Below are 21,852 nucleotides of genomic sequence, written 5' to 3' on the forward strand. Positions count from 1 at the left end.
TCAAGAACATCCCCCACATAAGTGATCCAGGCTGAAAACATTGCCATTCATTGGATGAAACAATTTTAAATACAAATGTTTGTAATTATAGTGGAAAAGTTATGAAATGAAGAGTTACTTGATGGAAAAAAAGGACAATGTGGTTGCTTGCACCAAGGTTCCAAAAAATGTAAGAGAAAAACTATGGAAATTATTTAAAGAGAAAGGGATCACTTCTTTTGTTAATTTTATATATAGAGCAACTTATAATAATATCGAGATTGAAGATAAAGTTAAAATTTTCATTGCCAGTAATGATAAAGGGATAAATATTGGTGCAAAAAAAGACCAATGAATATGTTGTGTAGAAATCCAAATGTTGGAATAGAGAAGGGAAAGAAAAAACAACTAAGGCAAGCTAGTATGAAGGAAGCATGTGACAAAAGTTTGAAGGCATTAGTACAGCAATACATTACTCAATTTTGATATTAAGCAGGCTTATCATTCAACCTTGTAAAATTAAAGAGTTTTCAATATATGATTATCATAGATGCTTATAAACCTAATTTTTTAGTTCCTACATACCATGAAATTAGAGTTGCACTTCTTAAAAAAGAAGTTGAGTACACTAAAATGTTGTTGAAGATCATAAATTGCCGTGGAGCAAGCATGTTTGTTCTATCATGTCAGATGACTAATTGGAAGCAAAGATGTTTGATTAAATTTTTAGTGAGCTTCCTTACAGAGACAATGTTTGTTAAGTCGATATGGTTCTAAATTTGTGAAGACAAGAGAAAAACTATGGGACTCCTAGTGCTGCATTATATAAATTTAATGCTTGAAGAAATCATAAATCTTCCTTTAATAAAGTAGACAATTCAAAGAGGAATTAGTCTTGTTGGATTTATATAAAGCCATTTTAGTTTCCTTAAGTCCATTTATAAATATGAAGAAATTGGTGAGACATGCGGTTACAAGGTTTATTACAAAGGTTGTATCAAAAGAAGGAAAATTTGAGAAAAATGTTTATTTCAGATGAATGAAGCAAGAACAAGATGTCAAAGGAAGTTAAGGGGAATGAAACTACAAAATTTGTTCTTATGCATTTATTTTGGAATTATGTCGTATTTACTCTCAAAGTCATCAATCCTCTTATTTATGAACTTCGTCTAGTGGATGGAGAGAGAAAAGTAGTTATGGATTTTATATACAAAGTAATGCAGAAAGTCAAAGAAACAATAATAAAATCATTTAATAACAATGAAAATAAATATAAGAATGTATTTACAATCATTGATAATAGATGTCAACTTCATCTTCCTTTGCATACAACTAGTCACTTTCTGAATTCAAAGTTATATTATTCCAACCTGAAAATAGAATATGATTTGGAAGTGAAAACTGGATTGTATGCTTGCATCAAAAGGTTGGTGTCAAGTAAAAACGTGCAACAAATATTTTTAACTGGGTTACCTCGTTATAAGGGTGGAATTGAACTCTTTGATGATGACTTTGTCAAAAAATCAAAGAAGACTATAACCCCATGTAACACACTAACGCTTTCCAAATTGCATTAAGTATAAATTATATGATATAATGTTACATTCGAAGTTATTTTATTTTTATAAAAATATGGAAGAATTGTGGATACACAACTTTCAACTTACAAAAACTAATAATCAATATTACTTTGAGCACAATTAGAATATATTTAAACAAATCATAACTATTTTTTATAACATAACTCATTTCATTATTATTTTTAGAATGTAAAAAAAAAAATTAATTTACATTTTACTTATTCATAATTCATATTCATTAAAAGAAAAAGATAGGTTGGAGCACAAAAGGTTGCATGATTTGGTTTACTTAAAGTGTAGCCAACAACTTGCTCAAAGATACAATATTAGAAACAAAATAAATCCTATTGTACTCAATGAAATTGAAGGTTGAAGGGTGTGATATGTAGTGAGACAAGTAAATGATGATAATAATAATGAATAGAGGGAAATGAGTTGGTTTTTGAGGATGATCACCCTCTTAATTGGAAAACTGTTTATGAAGTTTCAAGTGTTTGAGAACCAATAAGAGACAAAAAAAACTAGTAAAAGAAAGAAACCATCAAGTAGTAGTGATATTTTCATTGGATCTTCCCATGTTTCTAAAAAAGCTACAACTTAATCTCCAACAAGGAAGGGCAAAGAGAAGATTCAAATTGGAGTTGAGAATGAATTACATAATAACTCTGATTCTGAGTTCGAAAAATTACTTAACTTTGTCAAGAGTTTCTATGAAGGAAAAGTGGAGAGGAAGGATACGTTCCATTAGATATTGAAGACAATTATGTTGGGATTGAAGAAGGGTTATATAGTTAGAAATATAAGACAATTTCTTTTATATTTAATTTTGAGATTGAAAAATGGTCATATAGTTAGAAACATAAGACAATTTATTTATTTTTATTTAGTTGTTATTTTAAGTTTTAAACATGAAGCTTGTGGTGTTTTGATTTTTGTTATAGTTAGAACAAAAATAATATTACTTAAAAACATCACATATTATCCAACTTCTTGCATGTGATAACAATACCTACAATTAAGTAATATAGATTAACATAATTGATAAACCATTCTCAAAATTTTACACAGTAAATTAAAGAGAACAAATCTTAATTATTTCAATTATAATTGAAAAGTAATTCAAATTATTATCTCAAAGTAAGTAAATTAAAGAGAAATAGGAAAAGAATGAAAAATCATCCAAAATTTTAATAATATATTAAATAAAAAAAAGTGATTATCATCCTCCAAATTGAGTAGTAGTAAGTTCATACAAAGAGGAAACTTACCCTTAAACAAAGTTTACTTAGATAAAACTATATGTAATCTAGTGTAAAGGTTGCTCTTACCTATGTCAAATTCAAAGTCCTCGTTTAGGATAAAGTGATAAGAAGCTCCTACTTGTAAATAAAACATGATGCACCAAAATTATATAATAATTTGACTTCCTCTAATCAGTGTAAATCATAGTTATGTATATAATTTAAATACTACAAACAACATTATATAACATTAAAATAAATTCAAAAATATTCTTATTAACAAACAATATAAAAAAATTTACAACAATTTTTATATAACCACACATGTCTATCATGAAAAAAACAATAAAAAACAATTCATGTGTGAATACAAAGGAATTATTTATATGCATGTAGTGACATATAATAAGGTTAATTTTACAACTTTCAAAATTTAGAAAAACTAAAGAAAATTGAAGGAATAAAATCAAAATGATTATACTTATACATCTCCAACAAGGAAGGGCAAAAAGAAGATTCAAATTGGAGTTGAGAATGAATTGCATGATAACTCTGATTTTGAGTTCGAAAAATTACTTAACTTTGACAAAAGTTATATGAAGGAAAAGCGGAAAGAAGGGATATGCTCCATTGAATATTGATGACAATTATGTTGGGATTGAAGAAGGGTTATATAGCTAGAAACATAAGACAATTTCTTTTATATTTGGTTTTGAAATTGAAGAAGGATCATATAGTTAGAAACATAAGACAATTTTTTTTTTATTTAGTTGTCATTTTAAGTTTTGAACATCAAGCCTATGGTGTTTTGATTTTTGTTAAAGTTAGAACAAAAATAATATTACTTAAAAACATCACATACGTGTTATCCAACTTCTTGCATGTGATAACAATACCTAGAATTAACTAATATAGATTAACATAATTGATAAACCATTCTCAAAATTTTAGACAAATCTTAACTGTTTCAATTATAATTGAAAAGTAATTCAAATTATTATCTCAAAGTGAGTAAATTAAAGAGAAATAGGAAAAAGATGAAAAATCATCCAAAATTTTAATAATATATTAAATAAAAAAGTTATTATCATCCTCAAAATTGAGTAGTAGTAAGTTCATACAAAGAGGAAACTTACCCTTAAATAAGGTTTACTTAGATAAAACTATATGTTCTCTAGTCTAAAGGTTGCTCTCACCTATGTCAAATTCAAAGTCCTCATTTAGGATAAAGTGATAAGAAGCTCCTACCTGTAAATAAGAATGATGCACCAAAATTATATAATAATTTGACTTCCTCTAATCATTGTAAATCATAGTTATGTATATAATTTAAATACTACAAACAACATTATATAACATTAAAATAAATTCAAAAAATATTCATATTAACAAACAATATAAAAAAATTTACAACAATTTTTATATAATCACACATGTCTATCATGAGTTTTATAAAAAAAAAAAAAATTCATGTGTGAATACAAGAAATTATTTATATGCATGTAGTGACATATAATAAGGTTAATTTTACAACTTTCAAAATTTAGAAAAACTAAAAAAATTGAAGGAATAAAATCAAAATGATTATACTCATATATGACATTATAACATCACAAAATTTATTATCTACATATTGTAACATTAACTATTATTATACCTGCCAATGTATCTATACATATTGTAACATTAACTATTATTATACCTGTCAATGAATCCTTTTTATTGAAGTTCTCATCTTGATCATCATCATCACTGTCAACTTCATGCAAGGATCTTCTTGTCTCCATACTCAAACGTCTTGGGATGTGTACATTATAATAGTAATTTAACATGCATTTCAAGGATTTGGATGGAAAGTGTTTCATGGCAAACTTCCAAAATTTTTTGGCATTTGAGGATGTATTTAATTTGTATAGAGATTCAAATTTCTTATGCTCTTCTAAGGTCCATGACCCTGAAACTTCTTCTCCCATTTCATCAAACTTCCAACTTGAAAATGTTGCACCAATCTCCAATTTCAAGAGTTCTCTTGCTTCACTAATATGTAGTCTAACACATTCAACTGATCCTGGTTTTTTACAGGAGCATGAGTGAGGCCTACCTTCCCCAATACTTTTTGTAATGTTTTCACTAATAGTAGGCATTGGCCAAACTTGAACACCCAGCCACTTTAAATCATCATTATTATAACATCTTACACTTGGTGAGCCTTCCCACTTAGGAACATAAGCTTGAAAACGAGGTCCAATGGGAATAACTGGCCTTGGAATTTCATTATCATTTGACAATGAGTTGTTTTGTGTCTGATTGAGTTCCATATCTTCATCTTCTGAGTGTAGAGAAAGTGATTTCTCATCTGAATTGTCAAAATCCCCATTGAGCAATGGTTCTAGTGCTTTTGAAAATTTCATAGTTGATTTCTCCTTCATTGATGTCTCTGTACTACTAATATACTTAGTAGTAGTCAACAAACATTTACTATATTTTTTCAAAGGTTGTTGTTTCATTGGGCTTGACCCTTCAACAAAGGCATCAAAGACACCTAGGTGAGGACAACCTTGACTACAATCACTGCAAGGTTCTACTTTCTCATATAGGATGCCATTTTCATTACAACATCTCTCTCTAGTGATAAGTCCAAGAACAGCAATTTTATGACAGTTCATATATTGGTCAAATTTCCTCTTCTGAAAATAGGAGAACAATTTTTCAATAAGAAGAAAACTATTAAGGGATGAAAGACTTCTAACAAAATTTGTGGTATTTTACATTTCCAAAAAAAAAAAAAAGTATTTATTTTTTTAAAAATTATAAGAAAGAAGTTGTATTTTAAAACACTAACTTTTAATGAGTGGAAGAAATAAATAGATTTAAAATAAGTTATCTAATTTATTTAACGACCAGTGTTTAAAAACACACTTCTAATGTAAAAAACCTAATTTTAAAACAAAATTTTGTTTTCAAAGTAAGAAAAGAAATAATAAAATTGTATTTTAAAATATGATTTTATTTGTTTAAAAATTTGATGTCATAGTTTTCTAATTAAAGTCATAGAAGAGTTAAATTTACTCATTTCTATTGTTTAAAAAGCCTACTTGTTACTAAAGTAAAATTTAAATATTAAGTTAAAACTTAGTACTAAAAGAATTGCACTAAGGTTTTAGTACAATTAAAACTCTTAATAATATTATTTTTCCATAATAATCTTGCCAATTGACTTAAATTCATAATAACACTTTTTTATTTTTATAAAAGTAGACATATAGTTTAACATATCAACAATACATTACTACAGGGTTTAAACAGTGTCAAACTGACACTAATAAAGTAATAATATTAATTAAATAAGTCATATATTACAAATAATAATAAATAGAACTTTATAAAATTAAAAAATTGAAATAAAATATTATTTTATTGATTATTAACATTTATAGTATAAAAGTTAAAATAAGTACATCATAACACCTAATATAATACATCACTGCCAATTTTAGTAAGTTAACATCCAGAATTAAAAAATAATACATGAATGTACAAAAATTTAGGATATAAAAATTCTAAATGAATATAATTGATTAAATTACATGTTTAATAAAAAAAATAATAAATTAATATTAATATTTTGTATTAGTTTTGAAAAGGGATAGAAATAGAACCAAAACTAGATTATTTCTTATTGCAGCTCTATGTTTCTTCCTACACCCATACTTCAAAAAATATATAAATTATTTTTTTGAGATTTGTCATTAAATTTTTTTGTAATTAAAATCCAATTACTTCTCATATTATATAATTTAAAAGTCAAATTTTTCATAATACAAATTTTGAAATATAAAAAAATTGTATTATGAAATATATAATCTAAAATATAAAATTTGTATTACAAATTGCACATTCTAAAACACAAATGTAGTTAAATTATATATTTTTAATTGTAAAATCTAAAATACAAATTTGTATTTTAGATTATATAATTTAAAATACAAAATTTATATTTTAAAATTTGTATTAAAAATTACACATCCTGAATTATAAGTGTATTATAGATTGTACAATTAAAATAACTTTATACTCTACAGGATTGTAGAACTCAAAATATATATTTTCAATATTTGTAAGTATGGGTACAAGAGAAAATGACGGAAGAAATCCTCCAAAAACTACCAGCATGGATACATGACAAAATTACAAAGTCCAAATTAAGTCAGGTTTAGATTTTTATAGAAGTCTAATTCAAAAAAATATGGTAGACAAATAATATATTTTTTATTAATATTACGTTATTATCATGTTCAATTTTTAATAATGTATTAAAATTATATATTATTATTTTTTTATTAAACATTTTGACTAAACAAACCATACTTAAAAGGATACAAAAATTGGTTTATAAATCAATATTTTATGATAAATAATAGGTCAGACTTTTATGTATTTTAGGTCACTTAAAAAAAAGTCAATAATACATTTAACATTTTACAAATATGTATAAAGTATCCTTGAGGTTCTATAAAATAGCTAGTACAAAGCAAAACAGTGTAAAATGATGAAAGACTACATACCACACATTTTGCATTAGGATTCAAAAGTATGTCCATCTTGTCCATTAGAGTTTTAAGTCTTTAATGGAATGATTGCAGGCAAGGTTCCAAATCAAATTCTTTCAACCCCAAATCTTGTTTTTTATATCTGTCTGAAGTCAAAAAAATATATGGATAACTAAAAATGAAAAAAAAAATAGAAACCTCCAAACAAAAATAAACAAATGTCATAAAAAAAAATAGGATAAAAAATGGATTAAAACACATAATATTATATTTTTAAATATTAAAAAGTGATATTCTTTCTCTTAATGTAAAAGAAGAGATATTTGTTTTTTTATATTTGCTTTTTTTTAAAGAATCTAGATCTCGAAACGTGTTTGTTACTGTTTTAGATCAGTGATATTCTTTCTCTTAATGTAAAAGAAGAGATATTTGTTTTTTTATATTTGCTTTTTTTTAAAGAATCTAGATCTCGAAACGTGTTTGTTACTGTTTTAGATCAGATTTGGAAACTATCTAGCAACGCGCTACTCTTCCAGATCATGTATGGAAAAGTGTTACTCTTACAGGTCATGTATGGGAACGAGTTACTCTAACACATCATGTATGGGAACGAGTTACTCTTACAGATCATGTATGGGAACGAGTTACTCTTACAGATCATGTATGGGAACGAGTTACTCTTACAGATCATGTATGGGAACGAGTTACTCTTACAGATCATGTATGGGAACGAGTTACTCTTACAGATCATGTATGGGAACGAGTTACTCTTACAGATCATGTATGGGAACGAGTTACTCTTACAGATCATGTATGGGAACGAGTTACTCTTCCAGATCATGTAAGGGAACGAGTTACTCTTACAGATCATGTAAGGGAACGAGTTACTCTTACAGATCATGTATGGGAACGAGTTACTCTTACAGATCATGTATGGGAACGAGTTACTCTTACAGATCATGTATGGGAACGAGTTACTCTTACAGATCATGTATGGGGACGAGTTACTCTTACAGATCATGTATGGGGACGAGGTACTCTTACAGATCATGTATGGGGACGAGGTACTCTTACAGATCATGTATGGGGACGAGGTACTCTTACAGATCATGTATGGGGACGAGGTACTCTTACAGATCATGTATGGGGACGAGGTACTCCTATCATGTCTAGAAAACTATCATGTCTAGAAACGCGGTACTCCTATCATGCCTGGGAAACGCGGTACTCCTATCATGCCTGGGAAACGCGGTACTCCTATCATGTCTGGGAAACGCGGTACTCCTATCATGTCTGTGAACTACTCTTACGTACGGTTCAGATCTAAGAAAACACTACTCTTACGTAAGGTTCAGATCTAAGAAAACACTACTCTTACGTAAGGTTCAGATCTAGAGAAACACCACCCTTAAGGTTCAGATCTAGAGAGACACCACCCTTAAGGTTCAGATCTAGAGAAACACCACCCTTAAGGTTCAGATCTTAGAGAAACACCACCCTTAAGGTTCAGATCTAGAGAGACACCACCCTTAAGGTTCAGGTCTTAGAGAAACACCACCCTTAAGGTTCAGATCTAGAGAAACACCACCCTTAAGGTTCAGATCTAAGAGACACCATCCTTAAGGTTCAGATCTAAGAGACACCACCCTTAAGGTTCAGATCTAAGAGACACCACCCTTACGGTTCAGATCTAAGAGACACCACCCTTACGGTTTCAGATCTAAGAGACACCACCCTTACGTTTCAGATCTAAGAGACACCACCCTTACGTTTCAGATCTAAGAGACACCACCCTTAAGGTTCAGATCTAAGAGACACCACCCTTACGGTTTCAGATCTAAGAGACACCACCCTTACGTTTCAGATCTAAGAGACACCACCCTTACGTTTCAGATCTAAGAGACACCACCCTTACGTTTCAGATCTAAGAGACACCACCCTTACGTTTCAGATCTAAGAGACACCACCCTTACGTTTCAGATCTAAGAGACACCACCCTTACGTTTCAGATCTTAGAGACACCACCCTTACGTTTCAGATCTAAGAGACACCACCCTTACGTTTCAGATCTAAGAGACACCACCCTTACGTTTCAGATCTAAGAGACACCACCCTTACGTTTCAGATCTAAGAGACACCACCCTTACGTTTCAGATCTTAGAGACAACACCCTTACGTTTCAGATCTTAGAGACAACACCCTTACGTTTCAGATCTTAGAGACAACACCCTTACGTTTCAGATCTTAGAGACAACACCCTTACGTTTCAGATCTTAGAGACAACACCCTTACGTTTCAGATCTTAGAGACAACACCCTTACGTTCCAGATCTTAGAGACAACACCCTTACGTTCCAGATCTAAGAGACAACACCCTTACGTTCCAGATCTAAGAGACAACACCCTTACGTTCCAGATCTAAGAGACAACACCCTTACGTTCCAGATCTAAGAGACAACACCCTTACGTTTCAGATCTAAAAAACACCACTCTTACATTTCAGATCTAAGAAAATACTACTCTTACAAAACAAAATTTAAATCTATGAAGACATAACTCTAAGATATACAAAACAAAATTGTAAATATGCTACATCTTACAAAACAAATTTTAAATCTGTGAAGACATAACTCTAAGATATACAAAACAAAATTGTAAATATGCTACACCTGAGAGTTTAAATCTATGAAGACATTACTCTTAAAGATATTAAAGATATACAAAAAGAAAACACAATTGTTGCATATGTATAAAATAGATCAATAAAATCCTACCATTCTCAAAGGAATAGGTTATAACTGGTTATAACAAATCTGTGAAAATATACTACTGTCATATATTTATGGATAAAGCTAAAAAATGGTATCACCGCCTCAATGAAACAAATATTACTGTAGGAATATCTAAAAACAAATATATACTAAATTCAAACACAGAACCTAATATTCTAGTATAATATACATATTATATATTATGCAAATAAAAATTTAAAACAAAACTAAATGTTATAAACATACTTGGTGATGAACGGCATAATCAAATCATCATCGAAGCTTTTCCGAAGAACAATGGTGGTCGTCGCAGAAATTGAAGAGAGACGGTGAGAAATTATAGTCTTTGAGAATTTGAAGGAGATTTTATAGAGGATTTTATAGAAGTAGGTAAAGTTGAAGGTTTCAAGATTGAATTAAAGCCTAACCGACTCAGTCTGTGGCAATGGGTGACTCTTGCTTTTCCAATGACTAGAGTCCAACAGAGAGTTATTATGGCTGATCCCAATGATGTAGAATCCCTAAAACTCTAAAGCTTTTTTGGGTATTTATAAGGATACTAGTGAGAATTTTAATAATTAACAAATATTCAAAAATCTCAATAATAATTACTGTTTTTCAAAATTATAAAACATTCTTAATATTGATGTTATATCTTACAATTTATTATTTTATCTTATTCTTAAAATTTATTTTAATATCATAAAAAATTATCAATTGTTATAGAAATAGTGATAATGTTTAGCATAAGTACATTAAAAACAGTTATTATTATTTTTAATATAGGCAGTTAAGAACTTTTTAAAAATTATAATTATTATCATAATGATAAAAACAACTAATTAATGAAAATATTAAAAAATATATATATTTATTATTTTTTAAATAAAATAATTAAGATCTTTTAAGATTTAACCTTTGAATAATATTTTACAAAATATTTTAGAGATTTGATGGTTACATTAAATGAGATGATAATCTTCTCATTGATTACATCAACAATATATCATTACTAAAAAATTATTAAATAAAAATCAATTCTAGATATTTAATTATTATAATAATTAAATTAGATATTATTTTAGAAAATAAAAATATTATTAATTTTTAAATTAATTTCTATTATTATAAATAATTTTTAAATTGATATTTAATTTACTAGCAATTACTTGAATTTTAAATTTGATAGCAAAAGCCTAACTAGCTAATTAGATACCAATTTAGAAACAATTTTTTTTTGTCTTTAAAATAATATCTAATTTGGTCACAACTAATTATTTTTTTATCTTTAAAATTGGTTTCTATTCAATGATTTTCTTATAGTGTATTAAAAGAAGTGAAATTTTAAAATACTATAGTTGAGTTATTTTATTTTATAATTTTAATTTTTGTTTGATAAATCTGTTAGTGATTTCATGGTTACTTTAATTTGAAATTTAAGAAATATATGTTTTTTTTTTGAAGTAGTATTTGTTAGTTTTGATTTCTGATATATTTTCATTATAATATAATGCAATATCAAAATGACTTACTATACTCTCTTTTTTAATACACTACTACAAGAAAATTATTGAATAGAAATCAATTTTAGAAATAAAAAATAATTAGGTTCTATAACGACTAAATTAGATACTATTTTAGAGGTTAAAAAAATTATTGATTTCTAAATTAGTTTCTATTATTATAAATAATTTCTAAATTGATATTCAATTAGTTACCAAAGTTTTAACTACCAATTATTTAAATTCTAAATTTAGTAGCAAAATAGTACCAATAATACCCTAGATGAATTTCTAGGGTTAAACAACGCTGTAAACGTGAGAGAGAATAACGAAAAAGATGAAGATGAGTAAAGTTAGTGTGAAAAAAAGTGAGAGAGAATAAAAAAAAGTTGAAGATGGACAAAGTTAGGGTGTAAAAAACATGAGAGAGAAGAACGAACAAAATGAAGATGATTTTCTAGGATTGAGAAATGTTAGTATGTAAAATATTGTGAGAAAGAAAATAAAGAATTTAAAAAATAAAGTCTAAAATGATATAGATTTATCACAATTTCTTTTTACTTTTTATAGATGAAGTTATAACTTAGTTTAAAATAATAATAAAACAAAAACTTTTAAAATGTATTTTTTTATTATTAAATGAGTTCTCATAAATCTACATCACCCCTAAACAATACTTTTATCATCTCACCCAAGTTAAGAAATTCTAGAATATACTTATGGACAACTTATTTGATTCATAACATATTCACAAAATTAGTATGATCCAAGTATTTTAGTTAACTATTTATCTAATATTCTAAAAATTTATTATTTTCATCTTGTATAAAAGTTGCAAGTTAATTTTATTAGTCTATCTCATATAATTGGTTTATGGTCTATCGATAAATCTACATAAACAAAATTAAAAAAAAAAATATTTGTGAATGTTGAAAAGATTATTTTATTTTAATGTTTTACTTCTTTATGTTACATCAATTTATTATTGATAATAAATTTAAATAAAATAAATAAATATAAAACCAATATTTACATCAATTAATTATGTAAAAGTTAAATATTTTATAAACAAATAAATGTATAAAAAATAAAAATATTATTGTTTGAGCTACTAAAAAATCTATAGTAATTGATTATAATTGTGTCTTGACTCAATACTAAATCATTAAATATAAACTAATGTAGAGACAAAAAATAATTAGTCACTATATTGACAAAATTAGATATTATTTTAGAGACTAAATTCTTTTTGTATATAAAGTATTTTCTAAATTTATAAATTAGTTTCTAAATTGGTATCTAATTAACTACCAAGTTTTTAGTTACCAACTACTTTAGATTCTAAAATTGATAACCCAAACCTTGGTAGTTAATTAGATACTAATTAGTTAATTATATACCAATTTAGAAACTAGTTTATAAATTTAGAACCTACTTTAGATACAAATAACTTTTTTAGTCTCTAAAATAGTATCAAATTTAGTCAATATAGTGACTAGTTATTTTTAACCTCTAAAATTGGTTTTTATGTAGTGATTTTCTTGTAGTGACTTTAAGAGAATCATTGTTGTTGTTCCATTTCAATAACATTGAATTATACTAAATTTTTTTATGGTGGATTATGCGAACCAACTCGCATGTCTCATCATTGATCATGTGCTTCAATGTTTTGTGAATGAAAAACACTTTCCATAATGATTATAATTTTTTTAATATAACTCTACAATTAGAATTAAGTTTAAGATTGTATTAGAAAGTTTTATATGAACATGGTATATGGTATTAAATGGGAACTTTCAAAAAAATAGGGCATGTGCATTTTTTATATAAAAGAGTTTTTCAAAATATATTTTTGTGGATGCATATCCAAGTTAAATTGTAATTATGCTTCAACGTTTTAATATTGTGTTACCTTGAAAAGGATTTGAAAAAGAATTTACTATGAAATATTTGAGAATAGAAGGTCTCGATGATTCAAAGATATTATGAGATATTGTTTCATTGATACCTATGAATTATTATGTTGATTATAATGTTCACTAATATTGATATTATTACCAAACATTATCAAAGGATTGTAAAGACGCATATAAAGTTGGTAACCAAAGTTTCCATATCAAGTGTTTAACTCTAACGGAAAACCAATGAAATTAAAGAGTGTGATTCACACAGATGAGGATTAAAGATATATCAAGCTACTGCAAACAAAGATATACAAAGAGAAAGAAGATTCGAAGTACAATCTGTTGAAACAAGGGGAAGCTAAGTTTAAGAGAGGGAGAAATTGTACTTAGAAGATATTCGCAAATAATGTGTTTATAACAATTCAGAAATAATTTTAACAGATTGTTATACCAAACATATTGATTTTTTGTAGTTAAAATACACTGATATAGGAAATGAATATGTTTTATTTAAAAAAATTGATTAAATTCTTCAGTACATTGATCTTATAACACAATCTTATAAATCAAATATATAGTTGGAAAGATTTAAATTTGTTTTAAAAGAAACAAATATCTAGATTAATTTCAATAGGTTATTTTTGGAATTAACAAAATCTTTTTATGATCAAGAAATACTAGAAAAATATTTTTACAGTTTATATGATAGGTACAAAATTCAGAAGTATTAATCAACGCTTTAAGAAAACCTGAGTATATTAGTATTAATGAAAACTTCTTAAACTATGAATTGTTTCAATTGATATTTAATCAGTAACTAATCCAAATTGATACAAAACATATCAATATTAAATGTAACAACCAATATCAATTATCATAATAGTTTCAGTTATTACATATTATCAAACAAGTGTGGAGTGAACAAAAATAACAAATTGATTTTTTAAAACAACCGATTGATTATATCAGTACAAGTTATTATGCAGACAAATTATAAAACAAGGATAAAGAACACATAAAAGACACCAAGATTTTATACTGGTTCACTGACAATAGAGCTACATTTAGTCCCATCTCACACCGAGGTGAATTTCACTAAAAACAACACAATTTATTGAAAAGAAATACAAAACAATTATTGAACACTACCAAAACCTACACCGCTCACTGTAACACCTTGTCATAGCAGTGAAACACACCAAGAAACACTATCTAAAATAGAAATAAAATGTAGTATAGAAAGAACGAATTAACATGAAAAGTGAATCAAGAAATACAAAAGGATTCCTCAAATCCACAACAACAATGAAATATCTTTGACCTTAATCTAAATGATGAAAGTTTTGCAACAAGAAACCTAAAAAATCTTTCAAAGACTAATTTTTTTTCAAAAACTTGAATCATAAAGGTCCTCACAAATGTAAAATTGTAAATTGTATGAGTAACCTTTTTCCAAAATAATGCTGACCCTTTTATAGAGATTTAACAAAAATGGTTTTTATAAAAATGATGCACTTAAGTAAAATCAACTTGTTAAAAAATCAAAACAATATGTTGATTTCACTTAAAAAATGTAATATGCATGAAAACTAATTTTTCTCAGATAGAAAGTACTCAAACTGAAAACATTCCTAATGTTACATGGTTTTCAGTATATAAAACATATTTCAGGAAAATCTAATTTTTTTTAAGTATTTTTAATCAATTGATTTAAAAGATAACATATTGAAAATTGTAACTTTCCAGAAAACAATTTAAAATAAGTTGAAAGATGTTTTAACCAGTTAAAAAATATTTGTTATTGGATTATCATAATTTCTTAAGGCAAAAGATAAATCAAAACACACAAAATAAAAACTAAACTACTAAGACACTTAAGGCAGCTAGTCTTTAACATGACTTCATCAAACAACAAAGTTGGATCCTTGAGATGTCCAACACAAATAAGTGATACGACACCCAAAGCTCAAATATGAACATTCCATATAGAGCGTCGTATGAGAAGAAGAAAGTGAAAAGTAAAGACAAGGGAAGATTAAAGTCCAAAATTGCCAAATCTTCAATGTTTTACTTTAGTCAAATAAAGAAAGTATTTGAAAGCGCAAATACATGTTAAACACATGCAAATTACATTAGAGCAGATATCTCCTATTCAAGTCTCTATCATGAAAATGTTTATGAATAGAACAACAAAGAGAAGATTTGAGTACATACACAAATCAAGTTTCAATGTTTGAATCTTTATAGATAAAGACACTATTTGAAGAGCAAGCAATTGTTTAAAGAAGCAAGTAAAGCATCAGAGCTAAAGTTTCCATTTCGAGTTTCTACTACATCGAAGATGAAAATCAACACGGTAGATTGATCAAGATGTTACAACCACATCGAGCCGAGTCGATTCGGGCCAATGACGAGCCGAGTTGGTATGGGCACATTTTGAGCTAAATCAACCCGGGCCCATGTGGAGCCGAGTCAGTCCGGGCCCATGTCGAACCGAGTCGACTTGGGCCATGTCGAGCCTCATCGACCTAGGACCATGTTGAGCCTCATCGACCCAGGCCCATTTTGAGATGAATTGATCTGGGCCCATGTCAACCTAATGCTGCCTGGCCTATGTTGAGTCATTTCATACCCATATCGAGCCGATTCGGCTTGGGCGCATGTCAGCCGAGTCGACCCAAGCCCATGTCGAATTGGGTCGGCTCGGTCCATTCGAGAAGATTTAGCGTGGGTCCATATCGAGTTAGGTGGGTTCGGGTCTTATCTGATGTGCCTCTGTCATAGCCTTGTGAGGTGAGAAAATCACTCAGCCTCTCATACCATTGCCTAGGAGCTTGCTTGAGTCCATAGAGAGCCTTTTGGAGTTTGAACACATATTCTGGATGTTGATGGTCTTCAAAACCTGGTGGTTGTGAAACAAATACTTCTTCATTTATATAACCATTTAGAAAGGCACTTTTCACATCCATTTGAAATAGCTTGAACCCTTTGATGCAGGAGAAGGCAAGCAGCAGTCTAACAACTTCTAACCGAGCCACTGGTGCATATGTCTCATCATAGTCTATTCCTTCTTCTTGATTGTACCCTTTAGCTACAAGCCTAACCTTGTTTCTGGTGATCACTCCATGCTCATCCATCTTGTTTCTAAATACCCATTTTGTTCCAATTACATTCATCTCAGGTATTCTAGGAACAAGAGTCCAGACCTCATTAAGAGCAAACTGATTCAGTTCCTCTTGCATAGCTAAAATCCAGTTGCTGTCCTTGAGAGCTTCATTCAAATTCTTGGGTTCAACTTGAGATACAAAGGCCATTGCTTCACAGAAATTGTTCAAGGATTTTCTAGTTGACACTCCTTTCTCAATGTTTCCAATGACATTATCAAGGGTTAAGTCTCTTGGGGTTTTCCACTCTTTTGGCAAACCTGCAGCTGCAGTAGATTCTTGTCTAGCATGTATATCAGCAGTATCAAAATGAATCGATTCATTTTGATTTAAAACAGATTTAAATTCATTACTGTCAGGTTCATCAGCAGTTTTAGATAGGCTATGATCAGTTTCATCAAAAACAACATGCATTGATTCTTCTACTATAAGCAGCCTTTTATTGAAGACTCTATATGCATGACCATTCAAAGCATAACCAATGTGCACACCTTCATCAGATTTAGCATCAAACTTACCAAGATTTTCTTTGCCATTATTCAATACAAAACATTTACACCCAAATACTCTAAGGTGACTCACACTAGGTTTTCTGCCCTTATATAATTCATATGGGGTTTTCTTAAGAATTGGTCTTATTAAGGTCCTATTTAAGACATAACCTGCAGTATAAACAGCATCAGCCCAAAAATACTTAGGAAGCTTAGATTCATTTAACATAGTTCTAGCAAGTTCCTCTAGTGATCTATTTTTCCTTTCAACTACACCATTTTGTTGGGGTGTCCTAGGGGCTGAAAAGGTATGAGCTATCCCATGCTTCTCACAGAACCTCTCAAACTTAGCATTTTGAAACTCTCCCCCATGATCACTTCGAATTGATTTAATGCAGCAACCATTTTCATTTTCCAAAATTTTTGCTAATCTCTTAAAGGCAGAATAAGCATCATGTTTATGTGCAAGAAATAGAGTCCATGTAAATCTAGAGTAATCATCCACAATAACCAAAGCATACAAATTTCTAGCCAAGCTAGCAACTCTAGATGGACCAAATAAGTCCATATGTAGCACATCCAATGGATTTTTTGTAGAGACAATATATTTTAACTTGAAAGAGGATTTGATTTGTTTACCTTTCACACAAGCATCACAAAGCCTGTTATCCTGAAATTTAATGTTAGGTAAACCAGAAACTAAATCTTTAGATTTCAATTTATTCAAGTGATTTGTGTGTATGTGAGCTAACCTCCTGTGCCACAACCAAGACTCATCACTTCTGGACAGCAAGCACTCATTTGAAGAGTTAGTTTCCATGATATTCAACAAGTAAATGTTATTCACTCTCTTACCAGTAAACAGTGCCTTACTAGATGAATTACTTGAGATTGTGCAGCCACTTTACTCAAAATTCACTTTGTATCCTTTGTCACAAAGTTGACTTATGCTGAGAAGACTATGCTTGAGTCCTTCTACATACAACACATTCTCAATGGTTGTTGAATTCTCTGTTCCAACAGTTCCTCTGCCCAAAATCCTCCCTCGGTTATTATCACCATAGGTTACATGTCCTTCTGCTTTGAGCTTTAAGCTGATGAACTTTGTAAGATCTCCAGTCATATGCTTGGAACAACCACTGTCCAAGTACCACTGGTTTTTCTTGCTTCCAATCTGCGAAATAGAATAAAAAATATACAAATGGTACCCTTTTCAGTATAGGGTCCAGCACAGATTAAAACCTTCTCTTTGGTAGCCATTTTGCTAAGTTCTTAGGAACAAGATGCTTTCTAGCAATGCAAGACCTAGATGTATGACCAGATTTCATGCAGTAAAAACAGGTTACATGAGATGCCTTTTTGCCACTGTTAAAAGCTGAAAAAACTGATTTTGCTGGAACAAAAAAACTTGAAAGCTTTTTGACATTGGTTGTATTTCCAGGGGTATAACCAAGTCCATTCTTATTGAAAACAGCATTCTGTGATCCAAGGAGAGACTCAAGGTTTTCTCTTCCCTTGGTGAAATTAGAAAGGGTTTTCAGCAAATATTCCACTTGTTTTTCCAATCTTTTGCAGTTTTCACAGTTTTTAATAGAGGCATGCAAGCAAGTCAGTTCAAGGCTTACCAAATCTGTTTTGGCCTTATGCAATTCTTCCTCAAGTGTTTTTACTTTAGGTGCAAGCACATTATTTACCTTTTGCAGCTTATTACATATTACAGCTAGCCTATTGGCTTCATCATGTGTTTCCTTGAAGGCAGCAAGCAAATCATCATAGTTATCAGAATTAGCAGAAAAATTACTTACTGATTCAGAGCTTGACTCCTCATCCTTCATCATGAAGCACAAATTATTCTCCTCATCTTCTGTTGAAGAGCTGCTAGTTGAGGATACTTCATTTTCCTCCCATGAGATGTAGGCTCTTCTTCCTTTGTTCCTTTCAAATTTCTTGCTGGCAGATTTGTCCTTAGTTTGATTGTCTGGACAATCTGTTTTGATATGCCCTGTTTTGCCACATCCAAAGCAAGTATATTTAGAGGAATTTAAATCATTGGGTTTAGGATACCTTCTTTTCTGCTGATTCCTATTTTTGCTTTTCTTCCTCAGGAATTTGCTGAATCTTTTTGTAAGAAGGCTGATTGTGTCATCATCTTCAGCATCTTCTTTTTCTTCCTTGATCTCATCCAATTCAGTTGCTTTCAGTACAAGCCCTTTGGGTTTTCTCTCTGTTGTTTCCTGCTCTTTAAGTCTTTTAAGCTCTAGCTCATGCTCCATCAGCTTTCCAAACAGTGCAACAGTTCCCAATTTTGACAGATCACGGCTTTCAGAGATAGCTGTCACCTTTGGTTGCCAGCTTCTGTCGAGGCACTTCAATATCTTTATGTTGAGCTCCTCTCTGTCAAATTCTTTTCCCAAGCCAGTGAGGTGATTCACAATGTGGGTGAATCTCTTCTGCACATCAGCAATGCTCTCCTCGGGTTGCATTCTGAACAGCTCATATTCTTGGATGAGTGCATGTTTCCTTGACCTTTTCACATCTTCAGTACCTTCATGAGTCACTTCTAAGACTTCCCACATCTCCTTAGCTGACTTACATTGGGATATCCTGAAGAACTCATCCATTGTTAATGCAGAGGTTATGATGTTCTTGGCCACAAGATCATGTTGAGCCTTCCTCCTTTCGGTCTCATTCCATTCTGATCTTGGCTTTTCCACTTGTTCATCCTTGACAACCTGCATTGGCACATAAGGTCCATTGACCACAGCTTCCCAAATTAATGCATCAATGGATTCCATAAAAATTCTCATTCTAACTTTCTAAAATGCATAATTCATTCCATTAAACATAGGTGGTCTATTAACAGCAGAACCTTCAGCAAAAAGCACATTGAACTCAGACATTATTACAAACAAACTTGATTAAAATACAAGTCCTAGCTCTTGATACCAATTGTTGGGTTTAATAGTGCCAAAGTTCAAGAGGGGGGGTGAATTGACCTTTTAAAACTTTCTCGCAGAAACAGAGTTTAACACAGTTTTACAGAAAATAAATCGATTTATGTGAAAATGAACAGATTTATTTCAGCACTGTTTTTGTTTGAAAAACTTTTAATTCAGCAAGGTTAATCACAAGATTATGCAGTGAGAATTTCCAGCAGCACACACACAAATATTAGATTTGAAAAACAGTGAAACACAAAACAACAAGCTTCAATTTCAAGCACGTGATTAAGGTTCAATTGATAGCATGCTAATTGATTAAGTGACCTTTGCAAACAAGCTGTTCCAGTGGCTTTTAACAGACTATGAGTGTTCTTCTTGATGTCAAGCAATTTTCCAGAAATTAAGAACAATGAATCACAGAACAACAAGCTTCAACTTTAAGCAATTTGTTTAAGGTTCAATTAATAGCATTTACAGTTTCTTGAGCAGCCTATCACACTCAATCTGTTCCAATGGTTTTTAGCAGATTATATATGTTCTTATCAGATTCAAACACCTTTTTCAGAAATCAAGAACAGTATGCACAGTGCCCAGAAAGAACAGATTTATTTTCAATTGAACAGATTTATTTCTTTGCTGTTTTATCAATTATGCAGAAACGAAATTGCAGAGAGAGAGAGAGAATGGACACAAGCAATTATACTGGTTCACTCAACCTGAGCTACATCCAGTCTTCACCAACAACAGGTGGAAATCACTAACACACAGTACAACCAAGTACAATTCCCACTGTTCTTGAAACCTACAAGAACTTAGGTACTCTTGCTGAAAAAACCTATTTCAGCATACACACACACCCACTCTTCAAGAACACCTATCAAGAAGAGTGTTCAACCAAACTATTACAAGAAAGAGATGTGAAACGACTACACCTGATTGAGGATACACAGATCTGCCTTAAACCAGTAGGCAAGATTGCTAGAACAGTAGCTGCACCTCACACCAAGCTTTTGGAACCAAACCAAGAACAAGCACTTTGTGATTTTTGAAATCTTTGAAGAACAAATGCTAATCCTTTGAAAACACTTAACTCTCTGCTGTCAAAACTTGTTTTTTGCAAATGTATGAACCGTTTGAATTGTTATTAAACTCAGAAACAAGTTTGCATTTTATAGAAAGCCAGCTTATAACAGAATTTTGAAAAACAGTTAAAGCTGTTATAAAATGAACAGATTGAAAATAAAATGAACTGATTTATTTTCAAAAGCAGTTAGAGAATTTGTTAAGTGAGGAGACTTAGTCAACCATTCTGGTGCTGAGATAAAACAGAAAAACGTTTAAGCTTGACATGGCACCAGAGGCAAAAAGAATCTATTCATTTACAGATGAACAGATTTATTTTTCAAAACGAAAACAGAGAAAGTTTAACAATTTAAAACTCAGTCGTTTTGAAAAGAAGAAGACTTAGTCAAAATACCTGATGCACAAAATCAAATTTTCACAAGACTTTAGCCAAGGCATCAGTGAAGAAAATGAATCTGTTTATTTAGAAAAGAACAGATTTATTTTTATGCAGTAAACGTGTTTTTGTGTAAAACATGTGAAAAACAGTTTAAGAAAACTTATGCTTGTTCTTAACACATGGCCAGTGGTTATGAGGTGAGTTACTCAGCAAAAAGCCCACTCTTAGACAACCTCTAAGCACTAACTAAGATATACTTAAAGCAAA

At 29.9% G+C, this 21,852-nt stretch overlaps 1 protein-coding gene and 1 pseudogene across 2 annotated transcripts; one reads left to right on the forward strand and one right to left on the reverse strand.

Annotated features, from left to right (window-relative positions):
- The first annotated feature begins 1,001 nt into the window (after positions 1-1,001).
- LOC150025420 (uncharacterized) lies at positions 1,002-1,556 on the forward strand (annotated as a pseudogene).
- Positions 1,557-3,845: 2,289 nt separating this feature from the next.
- Positions 3,846-10,643, reverse strand: LOC137825702 (inactive DNA gyrase subunit B3). Of its 2 annotated transcripts, XM_068631439.1 has the most exons (4): positions 10,367-10,643; positions 7,366-7,496; positions 4,503-5,487; positions 3,846-4,048 (listed from the first exon to the last, which is right to left on the reverse strand). In XM_068631439.1, exons 2-4 carry the CDS (start codon positions 7,408-7,410, stop codon positions 4,017-4,019), a joined length of 1,062 nt encoding a protein of 353 aa, XP_068487540.1. In that variant the 5' UTR covers positions 7,411-7,496; positions 10,367-10,643; the 3' UTR covers positions 3,846-4,016. The 2 variants fall into 2 exon arrangements, with proteins under 2 accessions (XP_068487540.1, XP_068487542.1); XM_068631441.1 differs by lacking the exon at positions 7,366-7,496 and having other exon boundaries at positions 10,367-10,642.
- Between the last annotated feature and the right edge of the window lie 11,209 nt (positions 10,644-21,852).

This window comes from Phaseolus vulgaris, chromosome 8 (genome assembly GCF_051622355.1).
Source record: "Phaseolus vulgaris cultivar YP4 chromosome 8, ASM5162235v1, whole genome shotgun sequence".
Taxonomy (NCBI): Eukaryota; Viridiplantae; Streptophyta; class Magnoliopsida; order Fabales; family Fabaceae; genus Phaseolus; species Phaseolus vulgaris.

What these genes read in the sequence shown, in the direction of transcription:
- LOC137825702 (XM_068631439.1), bottom strand. Translation starts at nt 7,410, where the DNA reads ATGGACAAGATGGACATACTTTTGAATCCTAATGCAAAATGTGTG. An exon ending in ATCCTAATGCAAAATGTGTG is followed by an intron (nt 5,488 to 7,365) that starts GTATGTAGTCTT and finishes TCCTATTTTCAG; the next exon opens with AAGAGGAAATTTGACCAATA. An exon ending in TAAAAAGGATTCATTGACAG is followed by an intron (nt 4,049 to 4,502) that starts GTATAATAATAG and finishes TCTTATTTACAG; the next exon opens with GTAGGAGCTTCTTATCACTT.